Here is a 15,482-nt window from a genome sequence, read left to right as displayed (position 1 = left end):
CCAGAAAACAAAAAAAAAAACCCTCCCGTTATCTTCAGCGTTGTATCATTTTGGGGCGTCCTGCTCGGCGGTGGCTGCTCGACAGTTTGAAACACAGACCAGAGGCTCGACTTTGTTGGCGGCCGCCGCGCCTCCCTCGCCATCGCTCCTTGTCGAGCGAACCTTTAAAAGACACGGAATCCAAAAGCAAAGGCCTGAAAATAAACAAAAGCATGCACACCCAGTCCGGCAAACATGGGTATGCAAACAGTGTGTTATCTACACGCACAGTATCGTTCAGCTCACCAACGAAATGTTCCCTCTCACTTGGTGCTGGTGCGAGTGGAAGCCTGTGAGCCAAGCAGCCAGGAGCCCCAACTTTGGAAGCTTTTTGATCGTGAGCGTGGAAGTGGAAGATGGCCTCCCTGCTGAGTTTAGTGCTGCTGATGAGCCTTACAGGTACAATAACTAGTCAAATACTAGTCAAATACTAGTCAATTACTAGTCAATTACTAGTCAAGTGCCGGTCTCTATATATAATTTAAGCTGTTGCTGGGTTTTTTTGGGGTTTTTTTTGTCACAAATCCATCTTTTCTTTGTCTAGGGTGCGTGGAACTTATTTCGGTCAACACTCCCCAGGGGTTTATCAACGTGACGGTGGGTGGAGGCGTCCTCCTCCAGTGCACCTTCACAACCACCCAGGACCCCGCCGGCCTCACCATCCAGTGGACCTTTGTCTCCAAGTCCTCCCTGAGTCCGCAGCAGGTAGGCAGGCTGCTCCGCGCCCTCGTCACCCCGTCCAAACGCCCAAAAACGACATTTCATCCTGCTGCTCCACAACACTCAACCCACAGCTGCACGACCAATGGGAGTGGTTTGCTGTGGGATCCCACAAAGCTTTTCCTGACATTGTCAGGGGCTCATTTGTTGGCTACTCCTCCGGTTTGGCGCTACCTTCGTGGAGTCGTTGTTCTCACTTCATTCACATGAAGGAAATATGATGGAACCAACCTGTTCCCCAAACATCCTCCTAACTCACATCTGGCCTTGACGGCCTGGTCGCCCTTTGGTTTCTGTTTGGGGACACGCCCTGCTAAGACAACAAAGGCCGTGATTCAGGAAATACAGATATATACACGTATATATATATATATATATATAAACATACATATATATATATATATATATACTGTATATATATTTATATATATATATACCCCAGGTATAAACCAAAATGAATGAGCATTTTACCTAGATTATTTTAGTGGTTAAACCTGTATGGTCAAATATCCCTGATAAAGTCCCTGATTTGTACCTGGATTTGACATCAGAGCAATACTGTCATTTTTCGGAGAGTTACACACCATTTTGAGCTCTCTCATTGTTCTGTTAATTCTGTAGGATGTACATTAGTACATTTGTTCATTGAATAAAATAGATGCATTTTTAGTTTGTGCTCCTCAGTGTTTGATAGAGGGGGTCAGATGAGTCCTAATATTCAACTAAATGAGAGTTGAATTGTGGACTAACTGGAAGGGCCTTTCTCACTCGCGCCTTAAAACAGTGTCAGACTTGCCCTCGTCTTGGTTGAAAAAACCTGATTCCCAGGAGGAAGATTAGAGCTGATGATGGGATGTGGCCTCCAGGTCGACCTTGATAATAGAGGAAATGGATGATCTGGACTAAGAGCAGCAGCAGCAGCAGACACAAGGAGCCGACTCTTCCTTCATCACTTCCTCGTCTACAACTCATTCATCTCCAATGAAGCAGCGTCTTGGAAAGGCCTTCTTCCATTCTGGGTTCATTTCAGTAGGATTAGTTTAGTCTTGATTTACATGAAACCCCGGCCCTGAGTGTTTTTGTGCCTGGGTTCAGGTGTACTACTACCAGTCGGGGAAGGATGTGATCACCGCTTCCTACCAGGGCAGGGTCCAGCCTCCGTCCTCCCCCAGCAAGACCCAAAACGCCTCCATCTTCATCAGCGACATGCAGCCGTCCGACAGCGGAGTCTACAGCTGTGAGGTTCACAACTTCCCTGACGTACAAGGAAAGACTGAAGGAAACATCATGGTCAACGTGCTCGGTAAAGCCTTGGACACAAAATGACATCAGTCATGATCTGCAGACAGCAAGTTTTCTTTGTGAAGGAAATGGTTTGAACTATATATGCAAACACAATAGCAATACAACAAAGTTACTAATTACGAGTTGTAGTAAGTAATATTACTGTGAGTAATAAGTAATATTAATTTTACTAGTAATTAATAACTTTGTTTTGTTACCTTTATTGTAATTTGAAATTGTAATCCTACCAAAAATGCAGCATGCTAGATTAGAATGGCCTCATGAACAAAACAAATAGGCTTCAAGCAGACATTAGGGAACGGAAAATAATAATAATATTATTATTATTATTATTATTATTATTATTATTATTATTATTATTATTATAACAATAATAATAATCATACAAATAACAATGACAACAATAAAAATGATAATATCAATAATAATAATTATAACAATACCAATAATAATCACATGATTCTTGGATACAGTGAATTGAAAGCGTATGCATATATTACCAATAAACCTTTAAAGACCATAAAGTGAGGACACTGTAAAAGGTGCAATACGATGCCATCTAAGACATAAAGTGAAATGCCTGTAAACGTTTAGGTTTTTCTTTTTCTTTCAAATGAGGTCAAAGCAAAAGGCCGTGAAGAAACTAAAATATGAGGGTGCTGACGTTTTAACTCTAAGAACATTATATCAAACACTATAACACAAATAAACACGCTACGGCGATGACCTCGAATTATTACAGAATCACATGCCGTCTGAATCCCCTCATTCAGAGTTACCACGACAACCTTGGGAGGCCTCAGCATCCACAGTAGTTTCCATGGCAACTGTAGCGGTTTCCTTAGTGTCAGTATTGGAAATTAGGAACGAGCTGTGACTGAATCCTTGCGCTGCGTTCACAACACAACACATAACGTACGCAGTGTGACTGCAGGACACGGCCATTTCAACCTGCTCCACCTGCAAAGAGAAACACAACACGTCAAGTCGGTGCAGAGACCAGTCACTCATCACGTTTCTCCGTCGCTCGTCTAGTTGTGAATTTCCACAAGGTTCTGTTTTCACATAAATATCTGTGGTAATGAGTGTCATGTTTGAATTTTTACTCCATTAATACGCAAACATACAAAGTCTGACTGGCTTAAAATACATCCACCTCTCTACCAATCCACCTACACATCCATCCACCCACCTGGTTGTCCCTCCACAGCCAAACATGCACACGTCACAAAACTGATTTTTGTTATGACATGATTTACATCTCACGGTTTTATTTTCCTCAGATGATGATTCACCTTGAGTTTCCGTAATTACATTTTAATTTCTTCTTTTTGCCCACGTCTCAGAGAAGCCCTCTGCTCCTTTCTGCGCCGTGCACGGGAACCCGGAGTCGGGCCACCTGGTGACGCTCACCTGCCACAGCGAGCGTGGGAGCCCCAGCCCCACCTACACCTGGATCCGGCTGGACCAGAACGGGAGCAGGAGGCCGGTGATGGGACGAGGTGAGCGGCCCACCCGCCAAAAAAATGTTTCCCCTCCTTCCCGTATCCTCTGCTATTACATATTTGTCACACAGAACGATTTAAGATCTTTAGACAAAGTGCAATAACACACAAAGGGAACCTGAGTGGACATAAAAACGTGCCAAATTATTATTTCATTAATTTAATGACAAACGCTTTCCAACGCCCATACCAGCAATGTGAAGGAGTAACAAGTGAGTAAGTGTTTGCTTAGCCCAGTGCTTCCTGTAACTCATGTCATCAGTCTTTCACATCGCTATGTCGGTATTTCAGCCCACTCCTCTTGGCAGAGCTTCATTCAATACATTGGTCGGTTTTGGAGCATAGATAATCAGGAAGGGGAAAATACCTTTTCACGGTACAGTACTTCTGCTGTTGCATACTTGTCACGGTGAATGTTTTCAGATCTCTAGACAAAATGTCATATTGGACAAAGGGAACCCGGGTAAACACACAAACAACACATTTTGAATGATTATTTCATTTATACAAGGTTTTTATTTATCGCTAAACTCAACCAAAATGAGAAAAGAAAATGACAAAAAGGAAAGAATAAATGAAAGATCTGAACCCAGTCTGTGTGCAGTAATAGAGGTCATCGGGAAGGGGGAAGAGTGCTTTTTCACGCCACTCTATGTGTACTTGGTGCAACTGTGTTTGGTATGTTTGCATTATCTGTATTTATTCCTCATTCTCAGCCACCACAACTGGGATACTCCGAATCCAAAAACTCTCCCAGTTTGAATTCGGAGAGTATGAGTGCAGTGCTACCAATGCTGTGGGCTTCTCCACTTGCACGCTGGAACTGAGTCCCGGTAAGGCCACTTCTGCTGTCTCTCTCAACCAATCTTACATTCCTCTATTAAATCAAAACAGAACAAAGCGTGTGGCATGTGTCCTTCGTACAGAAACGGGAGATGGCATAGTGGCCGGTGCAGTGATCGGTGCGCTGCTCGGCTGTGTTCTCATCATCCTGGTCGTGTGGTTCATCGCGCATAAAGTGAAGAAGCACAAATACTCAGCAGTCAAGGCGCCAGAGACGAACGAGATGAAGTGAGTTTTACGTTCCGCTGTCTTTGCACTGCGTGTTAAAAAAAACAAAAGAACAAAAAGGCCACAGCATGCAACCGTCAACTCTTCCTCCCTGCGCCGCGCAGGAGCAGCCTCCGGGGGGCGCCAGACGCTCCGGGCCACATGGCTGCTGAGGAGGAGGCGGCTCGAGCTTAGAAGACACGAGACGCTGTGTGTTCAAAGAGGTCCAGCGGCCGGTCATGGCTTTGGAAGTGAAGGGACATTAGTCAAGTTCCATTATATGATGTCTTTTTTTCACAAGAGGAGGAGCCGTTTTTTGTTGTTGTTGTTTTGCATTGGCAGTCATTTATTTTGCATTTCATATTCAAAGTGAGACTCACACGCTGATGATGACAAATAAAAAAAAAAATCAATTGGACTTCAGATTGTTGTTAGATGTCATTTGCTGGAAATCAAATATAAAACCCCTCAAAATTAACCTAAAATCACTTCAAGAGTCAAAAATACATAACATACAGTCATACATACATATATATATATTGTTACATTTGATTAAGTTACTAAATGAGAAGGTAATGTTCCTTCAATCACTTTAAGCATTTTGAGTTGTTGTTTTTTTCTGGTTAAGGCTACTGCCACCTCATGCTTTAACATTGATTATTTTGCTGCTGCTTGATGGTGCTTAAGTTGTACAATTCCATTGATCTTATGATTTTTTTTTTTTTCAAATTCCAAATTGATTAAAGATTCGTTAGAGATTTGACACCAACTTCCGTCTTGTTTGATTCTCATTTATCATTTTCTATCGTTGAGGGTTTTTCCCATACAGTAAAGCATGTCGGATTTAGGACATAAGGACATTAAATTGATGACAAACCTAGATAACTTGAAGGTCAAACACATCATTTCACGGATGTGCACAGTAAGCATGTATAGTACACGCAGGAATGTTGTTGATTTGTTGTGTTGCTGATTCAGCAATAGCATTAACTAAACTAAATCACTTCATTGATTCCCGGGAGGAAATTTGGGTGTTACCGCAGGAGTTGACAGAACAGTGCAAGTCAAAAAATAAAAATAAAAATAAAAAGCCTCCATGTGCAGTATGGACGTTGGTCACGGCTGCAGACCGAAGGAGAAGGCCTTGTTCAGAACATCGTCTCTGGTCAGGTAACAGCCACACACCTGCCTCAGGCCCGTGAACGACTCCCTCCCATGCATGACACGCCAGTTGTCAATGAAGAGAACCTAAAATAAAATATATATTTTTTTTTTTAAGTAGGTTCAAGGAATAAGAAAAGTTTGCATTTGGAGATTTATAACAGGGAAGAAAAAAAAACATTGTCTTACTTTTCCAGGCGTCATTTTCACCCAAAGCTCATTCTCTGGTCGGCGTAACTCTGTGGTCAGCTCCCGATGAGCTTCATACCAACGCCTGGCGACATCGTGGGGAACGGTGTTGAGCGCCGTACGGTCGTAGTTGTTGTACCTGTGACAAGGGGAAAAGAGAATAAGGAATTCCTGTTCTACTTTCCACAGATGCCCGGAATTCCGCCAAAATACAAATCCCCGGATAAATGTGACGTTTCCAAATGTACGGAAGTTTATGGAAGCGTGCAGGGGAGGCAAGAGCTTTTTGCGACGTAGCTGGCCATCATTCAACCGAATTCTGCTTCATAGTGCAGGATAATAGGCAACAGAGCAAAGATTTTATATATACATATAAGTTATATAGTACAGCAACATCTTATTTTATAAAAAAAACGAGTCAAACATTTCAACTCAACAGCTCATATCCCTGCGACTGACTCCAGATCATTTTAATAACTACATGATGCATGTGAAGAAGCCTTATTATCCAAGCATGCAAAAGGTTTCATCACAGTGATTGTGCAATAACGTGCATGGAAACAGAAACCTGTTGTTGTGCTGGAAAATGTCACGTTACAACCGGGAGCACGATGCACGTTTAAAGAAAGTACATTCACAAGGAGAAATGCATCTTCCTTGTGCTGAGATGAAGTGACGATGGATCCGTGCCCTGGCAGCTCGCAGGGTGTGCAGTGAAAGCGTTTCCACAATTCCACTTATTTATGAAAAAATAAACAAGGGAAATAAGCCTTTGTGTTGCAAGATCAAAATTGCACGGATTTCTAAATCATCAGTTCAAGACAGAATACCAACTCTGGGTTCATCAGAACAACTTTCACCCCGTTCATAGCGATGAAGGATTCTACTTTCTTTGGATGTGGTCCAAGACCAAAACCAAAACCAGTCGATTTTACAACCCTTTGTTGATTTGAGGGAGTTGGTTTAATGCACGGCGAGCGAGGTTGGACTTCCAGTGATGAGTTATTTATTTTACGTTTGCGGGTTGAAGATTCACCCGCCCGCTCGCTCTTTTGCCGGAGTGGCTTCGACCTCAGTGGCATTTAAAAGAGCTGCTACCCACAAATCCTTTGCGAGTCTTGTATCTCTATTAGTCGGCCATAATAATAAGCGCAGTTCTACATATTTCTGACATTTGTGGTGGTGAACGGGCCGGTGGTGTGTCCTGGCAGAACCAAAAAAAAAAAAAAAAAAAAAAAGGGAAAGTTGAACCGGAGTTGGACACTGTTAAAACCTACAGCGTCCCCGTGTGGTCAAGGGGGTTACAAGCCACAAGGACATTCCTCACTCACTTCCTTTTTCTATTCCATTCGATCTAAAATACACACAGACATTTACCGTGGCATTCAGAACATACATCTATCTGAATGTGCTTTACTCAAACATCTTGAGTATTGCTCGTACTTTTTTACTTGTTAGCAATTTCATGCTGAGATGGTTTACTGAAAATGATAATAATTACTGAACCGCGCTTTGAAAGGAAACACCTTCTTTGTTCTTCTGTAACAGTAACATTTAAAAGAACATGGAGGTCCATGTTTTCATCATACGATTTATCATACTTTGTTGAGCAATAACATAAAAGTTTTTAATAAAAAAGTACGCTTTTGCGGATATATACATATATATATGAAACCTTGTATACAATTATTTAATAAAGAATGTATAATGTAGGATTTATTTACAATGAGTATTCATCAATATTAGTCTGAGCTACTTCATTTACCCTCCTGTGCCCCTTGCAGTATCGTGAGGAACCTCTAGGTTCACACTTTGTGAACAAATGTATATTGAGTCACACCATATATAAAAAATAATTACTATACATATACCATTGAAAAAGAGAGCGTCGTTGTACCTGATCATGTAAACTTCATTGTTCCAGGGGTACGCATTCAGCACGGGGCCGACGCCCGTCATGTGCTGCTGGTGGCTCTCGGACTTTTCCAGGTATTCGTGCCTGATGGGCACGCGTGCAAGCAGCTCAAAGCTTTCAGTAGACTGCTTGAGGACCTGGTGTGCGGAATAGAATCCATCCACAAGCAACGTCCTCCCTCCAGTCCCCTCGTGCTTCAGACAGTGAAACACCTGGACGCTGCGTTCAGGACGGACGGAATCACATCAGTGTATGTGCAAGGAGTGAAGACAGGAGAACTCAAAATATCGATAGTGTTGCTGTCGGAAAATCTAAAAAGGGGAAAAGTGCAATGGCCGCAGACACAAAAACACACTTTCCACTTTATCTCTTTATGTACGTATAAACTGCCCCCTAAAAATGCCGTGTGTATGAGCACAAACCCGCAAGGCTCCTGGAAGTAGGCGGTGTCCGTATGACGGTCCAGAGCCTCCGTGGTGTAGGCCAGGTCCTCTCTCGATAAATCTGAAGTGAAGCTCCACATTCTCCCGTACATCGTCTCCCTAGTGCATAGATAACAAATGTAACCTGTAAGACAACTTTATGACTTCATTGAAGCAGGGGAATCTGTATTTTCTTACATTTCACTGGAACATTTCAAGTTTCTGACAAAGATATTAATTTAATACGACTCTAGACTTGATTCAAAACTGCAGGATGGGTAGAAAGGACAAATGTCATCAACGCCTCTGCTCATCATTGATTTTGTTGACTTCCAACTGAAGTGCCTATGTTAAAATTTCTGTTAAAAGTTGGAAACATCCCCGATGACATCATCCCTAAAAAGATCAAAGTAGTCCCATGTTTACCGAAGGCCAGTACCTGATGATGCTGACCCTTTGGGTGACTTCCTCTGTGGCCTCCACCGAGGCCGGGACATCGTCCACAAAAGCGATCCCGTAGAGCAGAAAGTTCCGAACAAATTTTTTCAGTTCACGATCGCAGGTCATGAACTTGTCCCAGCGTGCAGACGGCACAACTGAGCTTGTGTAGATGTCAGAGTTCCAAAGGACACGAGGCTGTACGGTCCTCTGCCTTTGTCCTTCGTAGCTGTTCTCTGCCAGCCAGCTCAGGCTGTACCTTGACACGTGGCCATCCGGCCCTGGGAACAGGAATGGAAAGCAAACACGTCCATCAGAGCAGGGCTTCATCTCTCCCTCCCAGACTGGGACCGGCGCCTATTTGATCGGATCCGGCACCTCTGCACAAGCTGTGGCTCGAGCTGCGACCTCCGCGTTCCCTGTTTCTCCAAACAAAACAAATAGAAATAGGGCTGTGCCCGACTCAGAATTTTGTCAGTCGAATCGGATTCGCACCCGTCTCCCCTCCGACGCTACAGACGATGTGCTACCCAGTGACGGGGTGCCCACCATCGGCGCACCAGAACGGTGTGTTTTCAATGTAAGTCTCCTTACGGAAAGAAACACGTGGGTATGGAATGAAACCGTGCGTAACGGGACACTTTCTCCGTGACTCCGTCCCCAGGCACCCTCTCCATGCGCGGAAAATAATTTTAGTCTACAAGTCGTGCCCCATTCCTCCGTGCACGGCGATCAGGGCGCACGGAGAGCTGTGTTTGTGTTTGCGATCACACATATGAAAATATATTTATGAGTATTTTATTTATAATTCCCCATTGAAATGTTATCCCTGTGCATTTTGTAAGCTTCTATCTGTTTTATCCTCTTATATTAACATAATTGATCATGTGCATTTCTCTCTCACAGTAATATTACCGTAGTCGTTACCTCTGCCTCTGATCCACGTTTGAGCATTTTGCTTTCAGACTAATGCAGAAAGAAGCCTCCGATCCATCACGTATTCCACGTGCTGATTAGCACTGTGTGCAGTGTGTGCCATCTGGAAGGAGGTTCAGAGTCCCACAACACAGAGAGAACATATACTATAATTTATCTATATCACTAAACCAACCTACCAACCAACAATCAGCCTGTTCGTTTTTTTTGTTACATTTTCGTTCAATGTTGGGCCTGTAGTGCTCTGTCCTGGACTGTGTAATGTCCATTGCACTGCACCACTAAACCCTGTAAAATACATCCATAAAATACTTTAAGTTTATGTAATGTTAAGTAGCAGCTGTTACTGATAAGGAAAAGCTTAGTGTTTGAGATTCACTCAAAAATTGCTGCACAAAAATATATTACAAAAGGTTATTAAAAAAAGAAAAAATCCTATTCTATATATATATATAAATATAAAAAAATATATATATATACTGTATATACATACACTTCTCACAAAAAGTTTGGGATATTTGGCTTTCCGGTGAAATTTATGGAAAATGTAAAAGGTTCACGCTACAGTGATATGATGTGATGAAAGTAGAGCATTTAAGTAGAAGATACAATAGTGATTTCCTCATCTCAAACAATTTATTGAAACAAAGGCCAACAACAGTGGTGGGTTTACCACAACAACAAATGTCAACGTCTCAATAACTTGTCATGTGACCTTGAGCATCAGTTACAGCTTGACAAGGACGTCTCATGCTGTTCACAAGTCGACTTATTGTCTGCTGAGGCCTGGCCCCCCACTCTTCTTGACGGGGGCCCTCAGGTCATTGAGGTTCTGGGGTACAGAGTTAGGAGCCTCTACACGGCCACTCAGCTGATCCCATAGGTTTTCTATGGGATTCAGGTCTGGAGAAAGTGCAGGCCACTCCATTTGAGGTGCCCCAGTCTCCAGCAGCCGTTCCCTAATGATGCCACCTCCATGAGCTGGAGCGTTGTCGTCCATGAAGATGAAATGAGGCCTGTGTTGTTCATGCAGGGGCACAATGACTGGATGAATGATGTCATTCAGGTAGTATGGGCTTGTCACTGTACCATTCACAAAGTGTAGGACAGTTCTGTATTGACCAGACACACCTGCCCACACTGTAACACCACCACCACCAAAGGCTCGCAGGTTGCGGTTCCTCAGGGCACTGTTCACAATGAAGCGCTCATCAGTGTGGGATGTGGCCAAAGGACGTCCACTTCTATGTCTTTCTGTGACTCTTCCAGTCTCTGTATCTCTGTTGCAAGCTGCTGATGACACTCTGTGACACTCTAGGCTCAGTGGCCACTTCCCTCTGACAACATCCTGTTTGAAGCCTCGCCAGGTGAGGTGCTGTTGATCAGTTGTTAGGTGGGGTCTTGTTCTCATGATGTCAACATGTGAACAGCATGATGAAGAGGACTTTAAATACCAACTCTAATTGAACCAGGACATTTATTGGTCCATTCAAGGATGAAACACCTGTTGTGAATTTTTCCGTTCAGCTCCTTGTTGGAGAACAGCAAGTTGTGCGAAAAGTACTGAAACATTGAACAGTTGGACATGTGCATTCAGAAGTTTAGAGAAGGTCAAATGAAGTTCATCTGTAAAGGTTATAGTGCATTTTAGGTTCATCCTGAAATTTCACCCGAAAGCCGAATATCCCGAACTTTTTGTGAGTAGAGAGTGTGTGTATGTGTGGGTGTGTGTGTGTGTGTGTGTGTGTGTATATATATATATACACACACACACACACACACACACACACACACACACACACATTTTTATTTTATTATTGAGTTTTATATTTTTCTGTGAATCAAGTTGTTAAATGGTCTGGTGAGTCACAGATGAACCCAGCGTCTCTGTGCAACAGACAGTTACAGCTGATAGCCGCCTCTGTTTTTGATTACTCATAATGTTTGCACAGTGAATTTGTGCTTTAATGATCATTGGAGCCTTGGGTACTTTGCCATTTTGTAATTGTAAAAGGTGAGTCGATGCCTCGCCCCCAGCAAACTAAATATACCTGGGGTACAAATGAAGTAACCTGAACCCTCACTTGAACCTGAACCTGAACGCCTTGATATCTGTTATTAAGCTTTAACTTTATTTCCCCGTTAGTATTAAACTATACTAATGATAATACATTTTATTTATATCGTGCTTCTCTCAATACTCAGACACTTTAAATTTAAATCACATAAATAATAGACAATGCATGAGTCAAAACTACAGAGAGATAAAAGTTAAGATACTGAGACCCTCATAAAATAGCAATTCTAAAACGGTTGCCACATACAGTCGGCACTTCTTTTTTAAATGATGATGGCCTTTTGATAATGAACGCCTTAACATCAAATACATATTGCTGTCTGATGTTTCTATGCTTTTCCAGGTACATGTGGGTGGTGACTCTTGCAGAAGTCATGATGATTAGGTGTTTGTTAAGCTGGTTCTCCATAGAGGGGGATCGGTGTTGGTCATGTAGAACAGAATCACTGAGCTCTGGTCGTCCCACAGGTGGTTCCAAATGACAGAGTTATGCAAAACAGTTCTTGATGATTAAAAGTGGCTTTTCAGGTTAAGAAGTTGAGCTCCACCTTAGATGCACTCTGTCTTGGATGCAATGGCATACAAGTATTTACATTTAGCAGACGCTTTTATCCAAAGCGACTTACAATTATTCAAACAGCGACGGACGCAGCCATCAGGAGCAATTAGGGGGTTAAGTGTCTTGCTCAAGGACACTACAGCATGCTAGCAGGAGGAGCCTGGAATCGAACCAGCAAGCTTTAGATTACTAGACCACCAGCTCTACCTCCTGAGCTACCCACCCCTAGTGTGGGTAGCCTAGTACTCTGTGTCGTATGCCCAGCCTGCTGGCAGCACAGGTTGAAAAGAAGAATAAATAAAAAGATAATGAACAGCTTGCTCAGCGGAAATCATCTGCCCTCTGGTTAATCATAGCAATGATATGTGCACAACTGAGAGAAGTGCAGGAAGTTTCTAACCCTGCAGTCAGTTCTAACAATATCCATAATGGAGAGCAAAAGTGTGACTAACCCTAGTCACTCAGTCTCGAAGTGGTGAAACGAGTTTAAATAAAACAGTTTTGTTTCAGCCTGTTTGTCAACGAAAGTAGAGTAGTGGTAGAATATTTCATTTTCATGGTCAGTTTAATTTGACATTTTTTGATTTATTGATAAAAAAAGGAGAAAACAATGAAAATATGACCAAGCCATAGCTCCATCTTTAAATAAGATATAGTATTAAAAGTACTGCAAGCTTCATTTTATGTGAGAAGGCTTAACAACCCATAGGGCAAATCCCCTTAGGAAAGTTCACAGAGCCGAGGAAAGGTGACTTTAGTACTTTGGCCTCGATGTGATTACTTGTGCGACATACTGCATGTATTATTTTCATGTGACTCATACCGCTTGTACATCATAATTAGCTGTATATATGTGTTTGGGTTTTTTTAAACACGGGTAAACCCGCTAAAAATAAGCGATTGACGCCTTTCCCACTGTAGACGAGTACGCCTTTCATCGTTTTTTAGTCACGTTCCACGTCATGAACGCGCTGGGAAAGGGGTGTGTCATGTTTCCAGTGGGAGATTGGGAGAAAGCAACAGTGGAAAGCAGCATGAAGTATCCATGCCCGCACCGGCAGCGGCCAATGCCTGGTGCACGGAAAGCAGGCTGCTGAGCAGGTGCTCCGGCTCCTTTGGCAGCAGGTGGCTGAAGTGGCCCCCACAGAGCGGCCCCCACAGAGCGGCCCCCACACTCAAAACATTTCATGTTAACTTCAATAACTTCTGCTTTTGGATTCTAAATTGGATATGAAATGATCTAACGATACATGGATATTCCTGACTATTTACACGCCAATGTCCGAAAAAGGGAGCGAAAATTAGCACGGTGTCGGTGTTGTTAGGGTGTCGCGTTTCCATCACCGCCGATCGGCGCTGGAGCCGATAAATAACCGTGACTACTGCAGTCGTTTGTCGGAATGAATGGCAAATGTAACCTTTGCCGCTAAGAATAAAAGCCAGATGTTAAGTGTTTTTTTCTCCAGTAGAACAAGGGTACAACGTGCATTTCCAACCATACATGGACACATTTTTACTTTATTTAAATTGTCTTGGTTTGTTATAGAGAAGGGCTAACACTAAATACCCATATATCCCATATTGCATCTTTATGACTTGCAGCGTGTACAAGTGAAATCCAACCCCTGGTTTTGCCCTCAAGGTTATTTTGGTGGAAATATGTAATATAATGATAATAATGCATTCACTTTTCTGCCAACGTCTATATTTGCCTCAATTACATTCAATGTAAGTTTGATAAAAGTCTGTTTGAAAAGCTCAACAGTTCTTTAACAGTGTCTTCTGTCCTCGGCACCCCCCTACGCCCGACTGCATTCATAGCCTTCAACCCACTGCCTCACATGTGAGCACCAGGTGGCCGTCATCCAGTCTGCTGTGGGTTGGACGGATGCTGAGGTTTATACTCGCTGTGTCTAAGATCCTCTGGTTTGTCTTGAAGTCGTAGCAAGAGGCCGAGCGGCAGTGGTCCCGCAGCCACACATAGTCAAAGTGCATCAGCTTGCCCCCAAAGTTGAGCTCTGGAAATGCAAAGGAAATCACAGCAGTCATAACACCACCGTGCATTACCCACATCATAGAAATGTAATTATTTCTTATTAACTCTTGTTGCACACTTATTATGGTAACAGTACATTTAGACCTATAATGTATAGTATGCATAATGTTGTTATCAAAAAATGCATTAAACACTATACGCAGTACTTAGTACTTAGTCCCTGCCATAGCCTTTTAATTTATATATTTAATGTGCATAAGGCACATTTCGTATATATAGTTTTTAATGATATATATATATATATATATATGGATGGCCATAAATAAGTAAATAGGCAAAGAAATAAAAACTTACCAAAACAATCATCGCTCGGCCTGGTGGTTGCGTGGTGCCTCTTCGCCACGTCGCCGCACCGTGCCGGTGTCTTTCCGAGGCGGCGGGACGGAGCAGGTGTCACGGTACCGGCCGCACGGAGCAGCGCTCGAGCCATAGCGGCCTGAACGGAATCACGCTGGCGTCACTGAGCTCCGTGACGTCACTGAGCGGGCGCACGCCGCGGGAACGAGCGTCCCCGCGGCGTGCGCCCGCTCAGTGACGTCACGCAGGACCCGCGCGCGGGCTCTTCGAGGCGACTCGTCGCGGACAAGGAGTCGTTGGCTCCGCCCGCCGCTCCGCAACGACTCGACCCCGGCGTTTCGTCGCTCGCATCTTGCGTCTCTCCGCCCGCACGGCTCTTTTCCGGCCGAGTGGCTCGTCAGGAACCGAATCTGAAAAACGGTCGAAGCTTTCGTCACTGCACCGGGAACCGGCGGGAGCCGAGTGACGCGCTCTGCTGTCGGTGAACCGACCTGACTGGGAACACGTCCAAGAACCAACACTCGTTCACGTCATACCAGATAAATGTCGTCAAATGAATGAAAACAGAATAGGGGCGTATATCAAAACAACAACAAACGAGATATATCCCCACAAATATTTCTTGCTATTTTACTACAGTACATTTTTTTAAGTGATGAGAAAATCCGCTATCAGCACATACAACTCTATTACAGACATCAAACATTTTGATATCACACCGTCAAATATGAAAACAATTTGAAACTGAGCTTCTATCGTTCCATGTTTTCATGTAATTCAACAATAATCTGTCATAGGTGTCGCTGTCATGTT

The 15,482-nt window shown here is 43.3% G+C and overlaps 2 protein-coding genes across 2 annotated transcripts; one reads left to right on the top strand and one right to left on the bottom strand.

The window, feature by feature from the left end:
* Positions 1-395: 395 nt before the first annotated feature.
* On the top strand, positions 396-4,644 carry LOC307240039 (V-set and immunoglobulin domain-containing protein 1-like; the record flags this gene model as incomplete). The annotated part of the gene is made up of 6 exons (XM_080013614.1): positions 396-438; positions 584-744; positions 1,855-2,062; positions 3,411-3,566; positions 4,286-4,402; positions 4,496-4,644. The coding sequence occupies 6 exons, from the start codon at positions 396-398 to the stop codon at positions 4,642-4,644; spliced, it is 834 nt and encodes a 277-aa protein (XP_079869740.1).
* Positions 4,645-4,993: 349 nt separating this feature from the next.
* On the bottom strand, positions 4,994-14,802 carry tmlhe (trimethyllysine hydroxylase, epsilon; the record flags this gene model as incomplete). Its single annotated transcript, XM_080013613.1, has 7 exons — positions 4,994-5,867; positions 5,970-6,108; positions 7,867-8,103; positions 8,307-8,426; positions 8,746-9,025; positions 14,158-14,334; positions 14,667-14,802. 7 exons carry the CDS (start codon positions 14,800-14,802, stop codon positions 5,736-5,738), a joined length of 1,221 nt encoding a protein of 406 aa, XP_079869739.1. The 3' UTR covers positions 4,994-5,735.
* Between the last annotated feature and the right edge of the window lie 680 nt (positions 14,803-15,482).

Source organism: Zeus faber (genome assembly GCF_960531495.2).
Source record: "Zeus faber genome assembly, chromosome: 14".
Classification (NCBI taxonomy): Eukaryota; Metazoa; Chordata; class Actinopteri; order Zeiformes; family Zeidae; genus Zeus; species Zeus faber.
The sequence above is the reverse complement of the archived record's forward strand: the minus strand, read 5'-3'. Positions and strand labels throughout refer to the sequence as shown.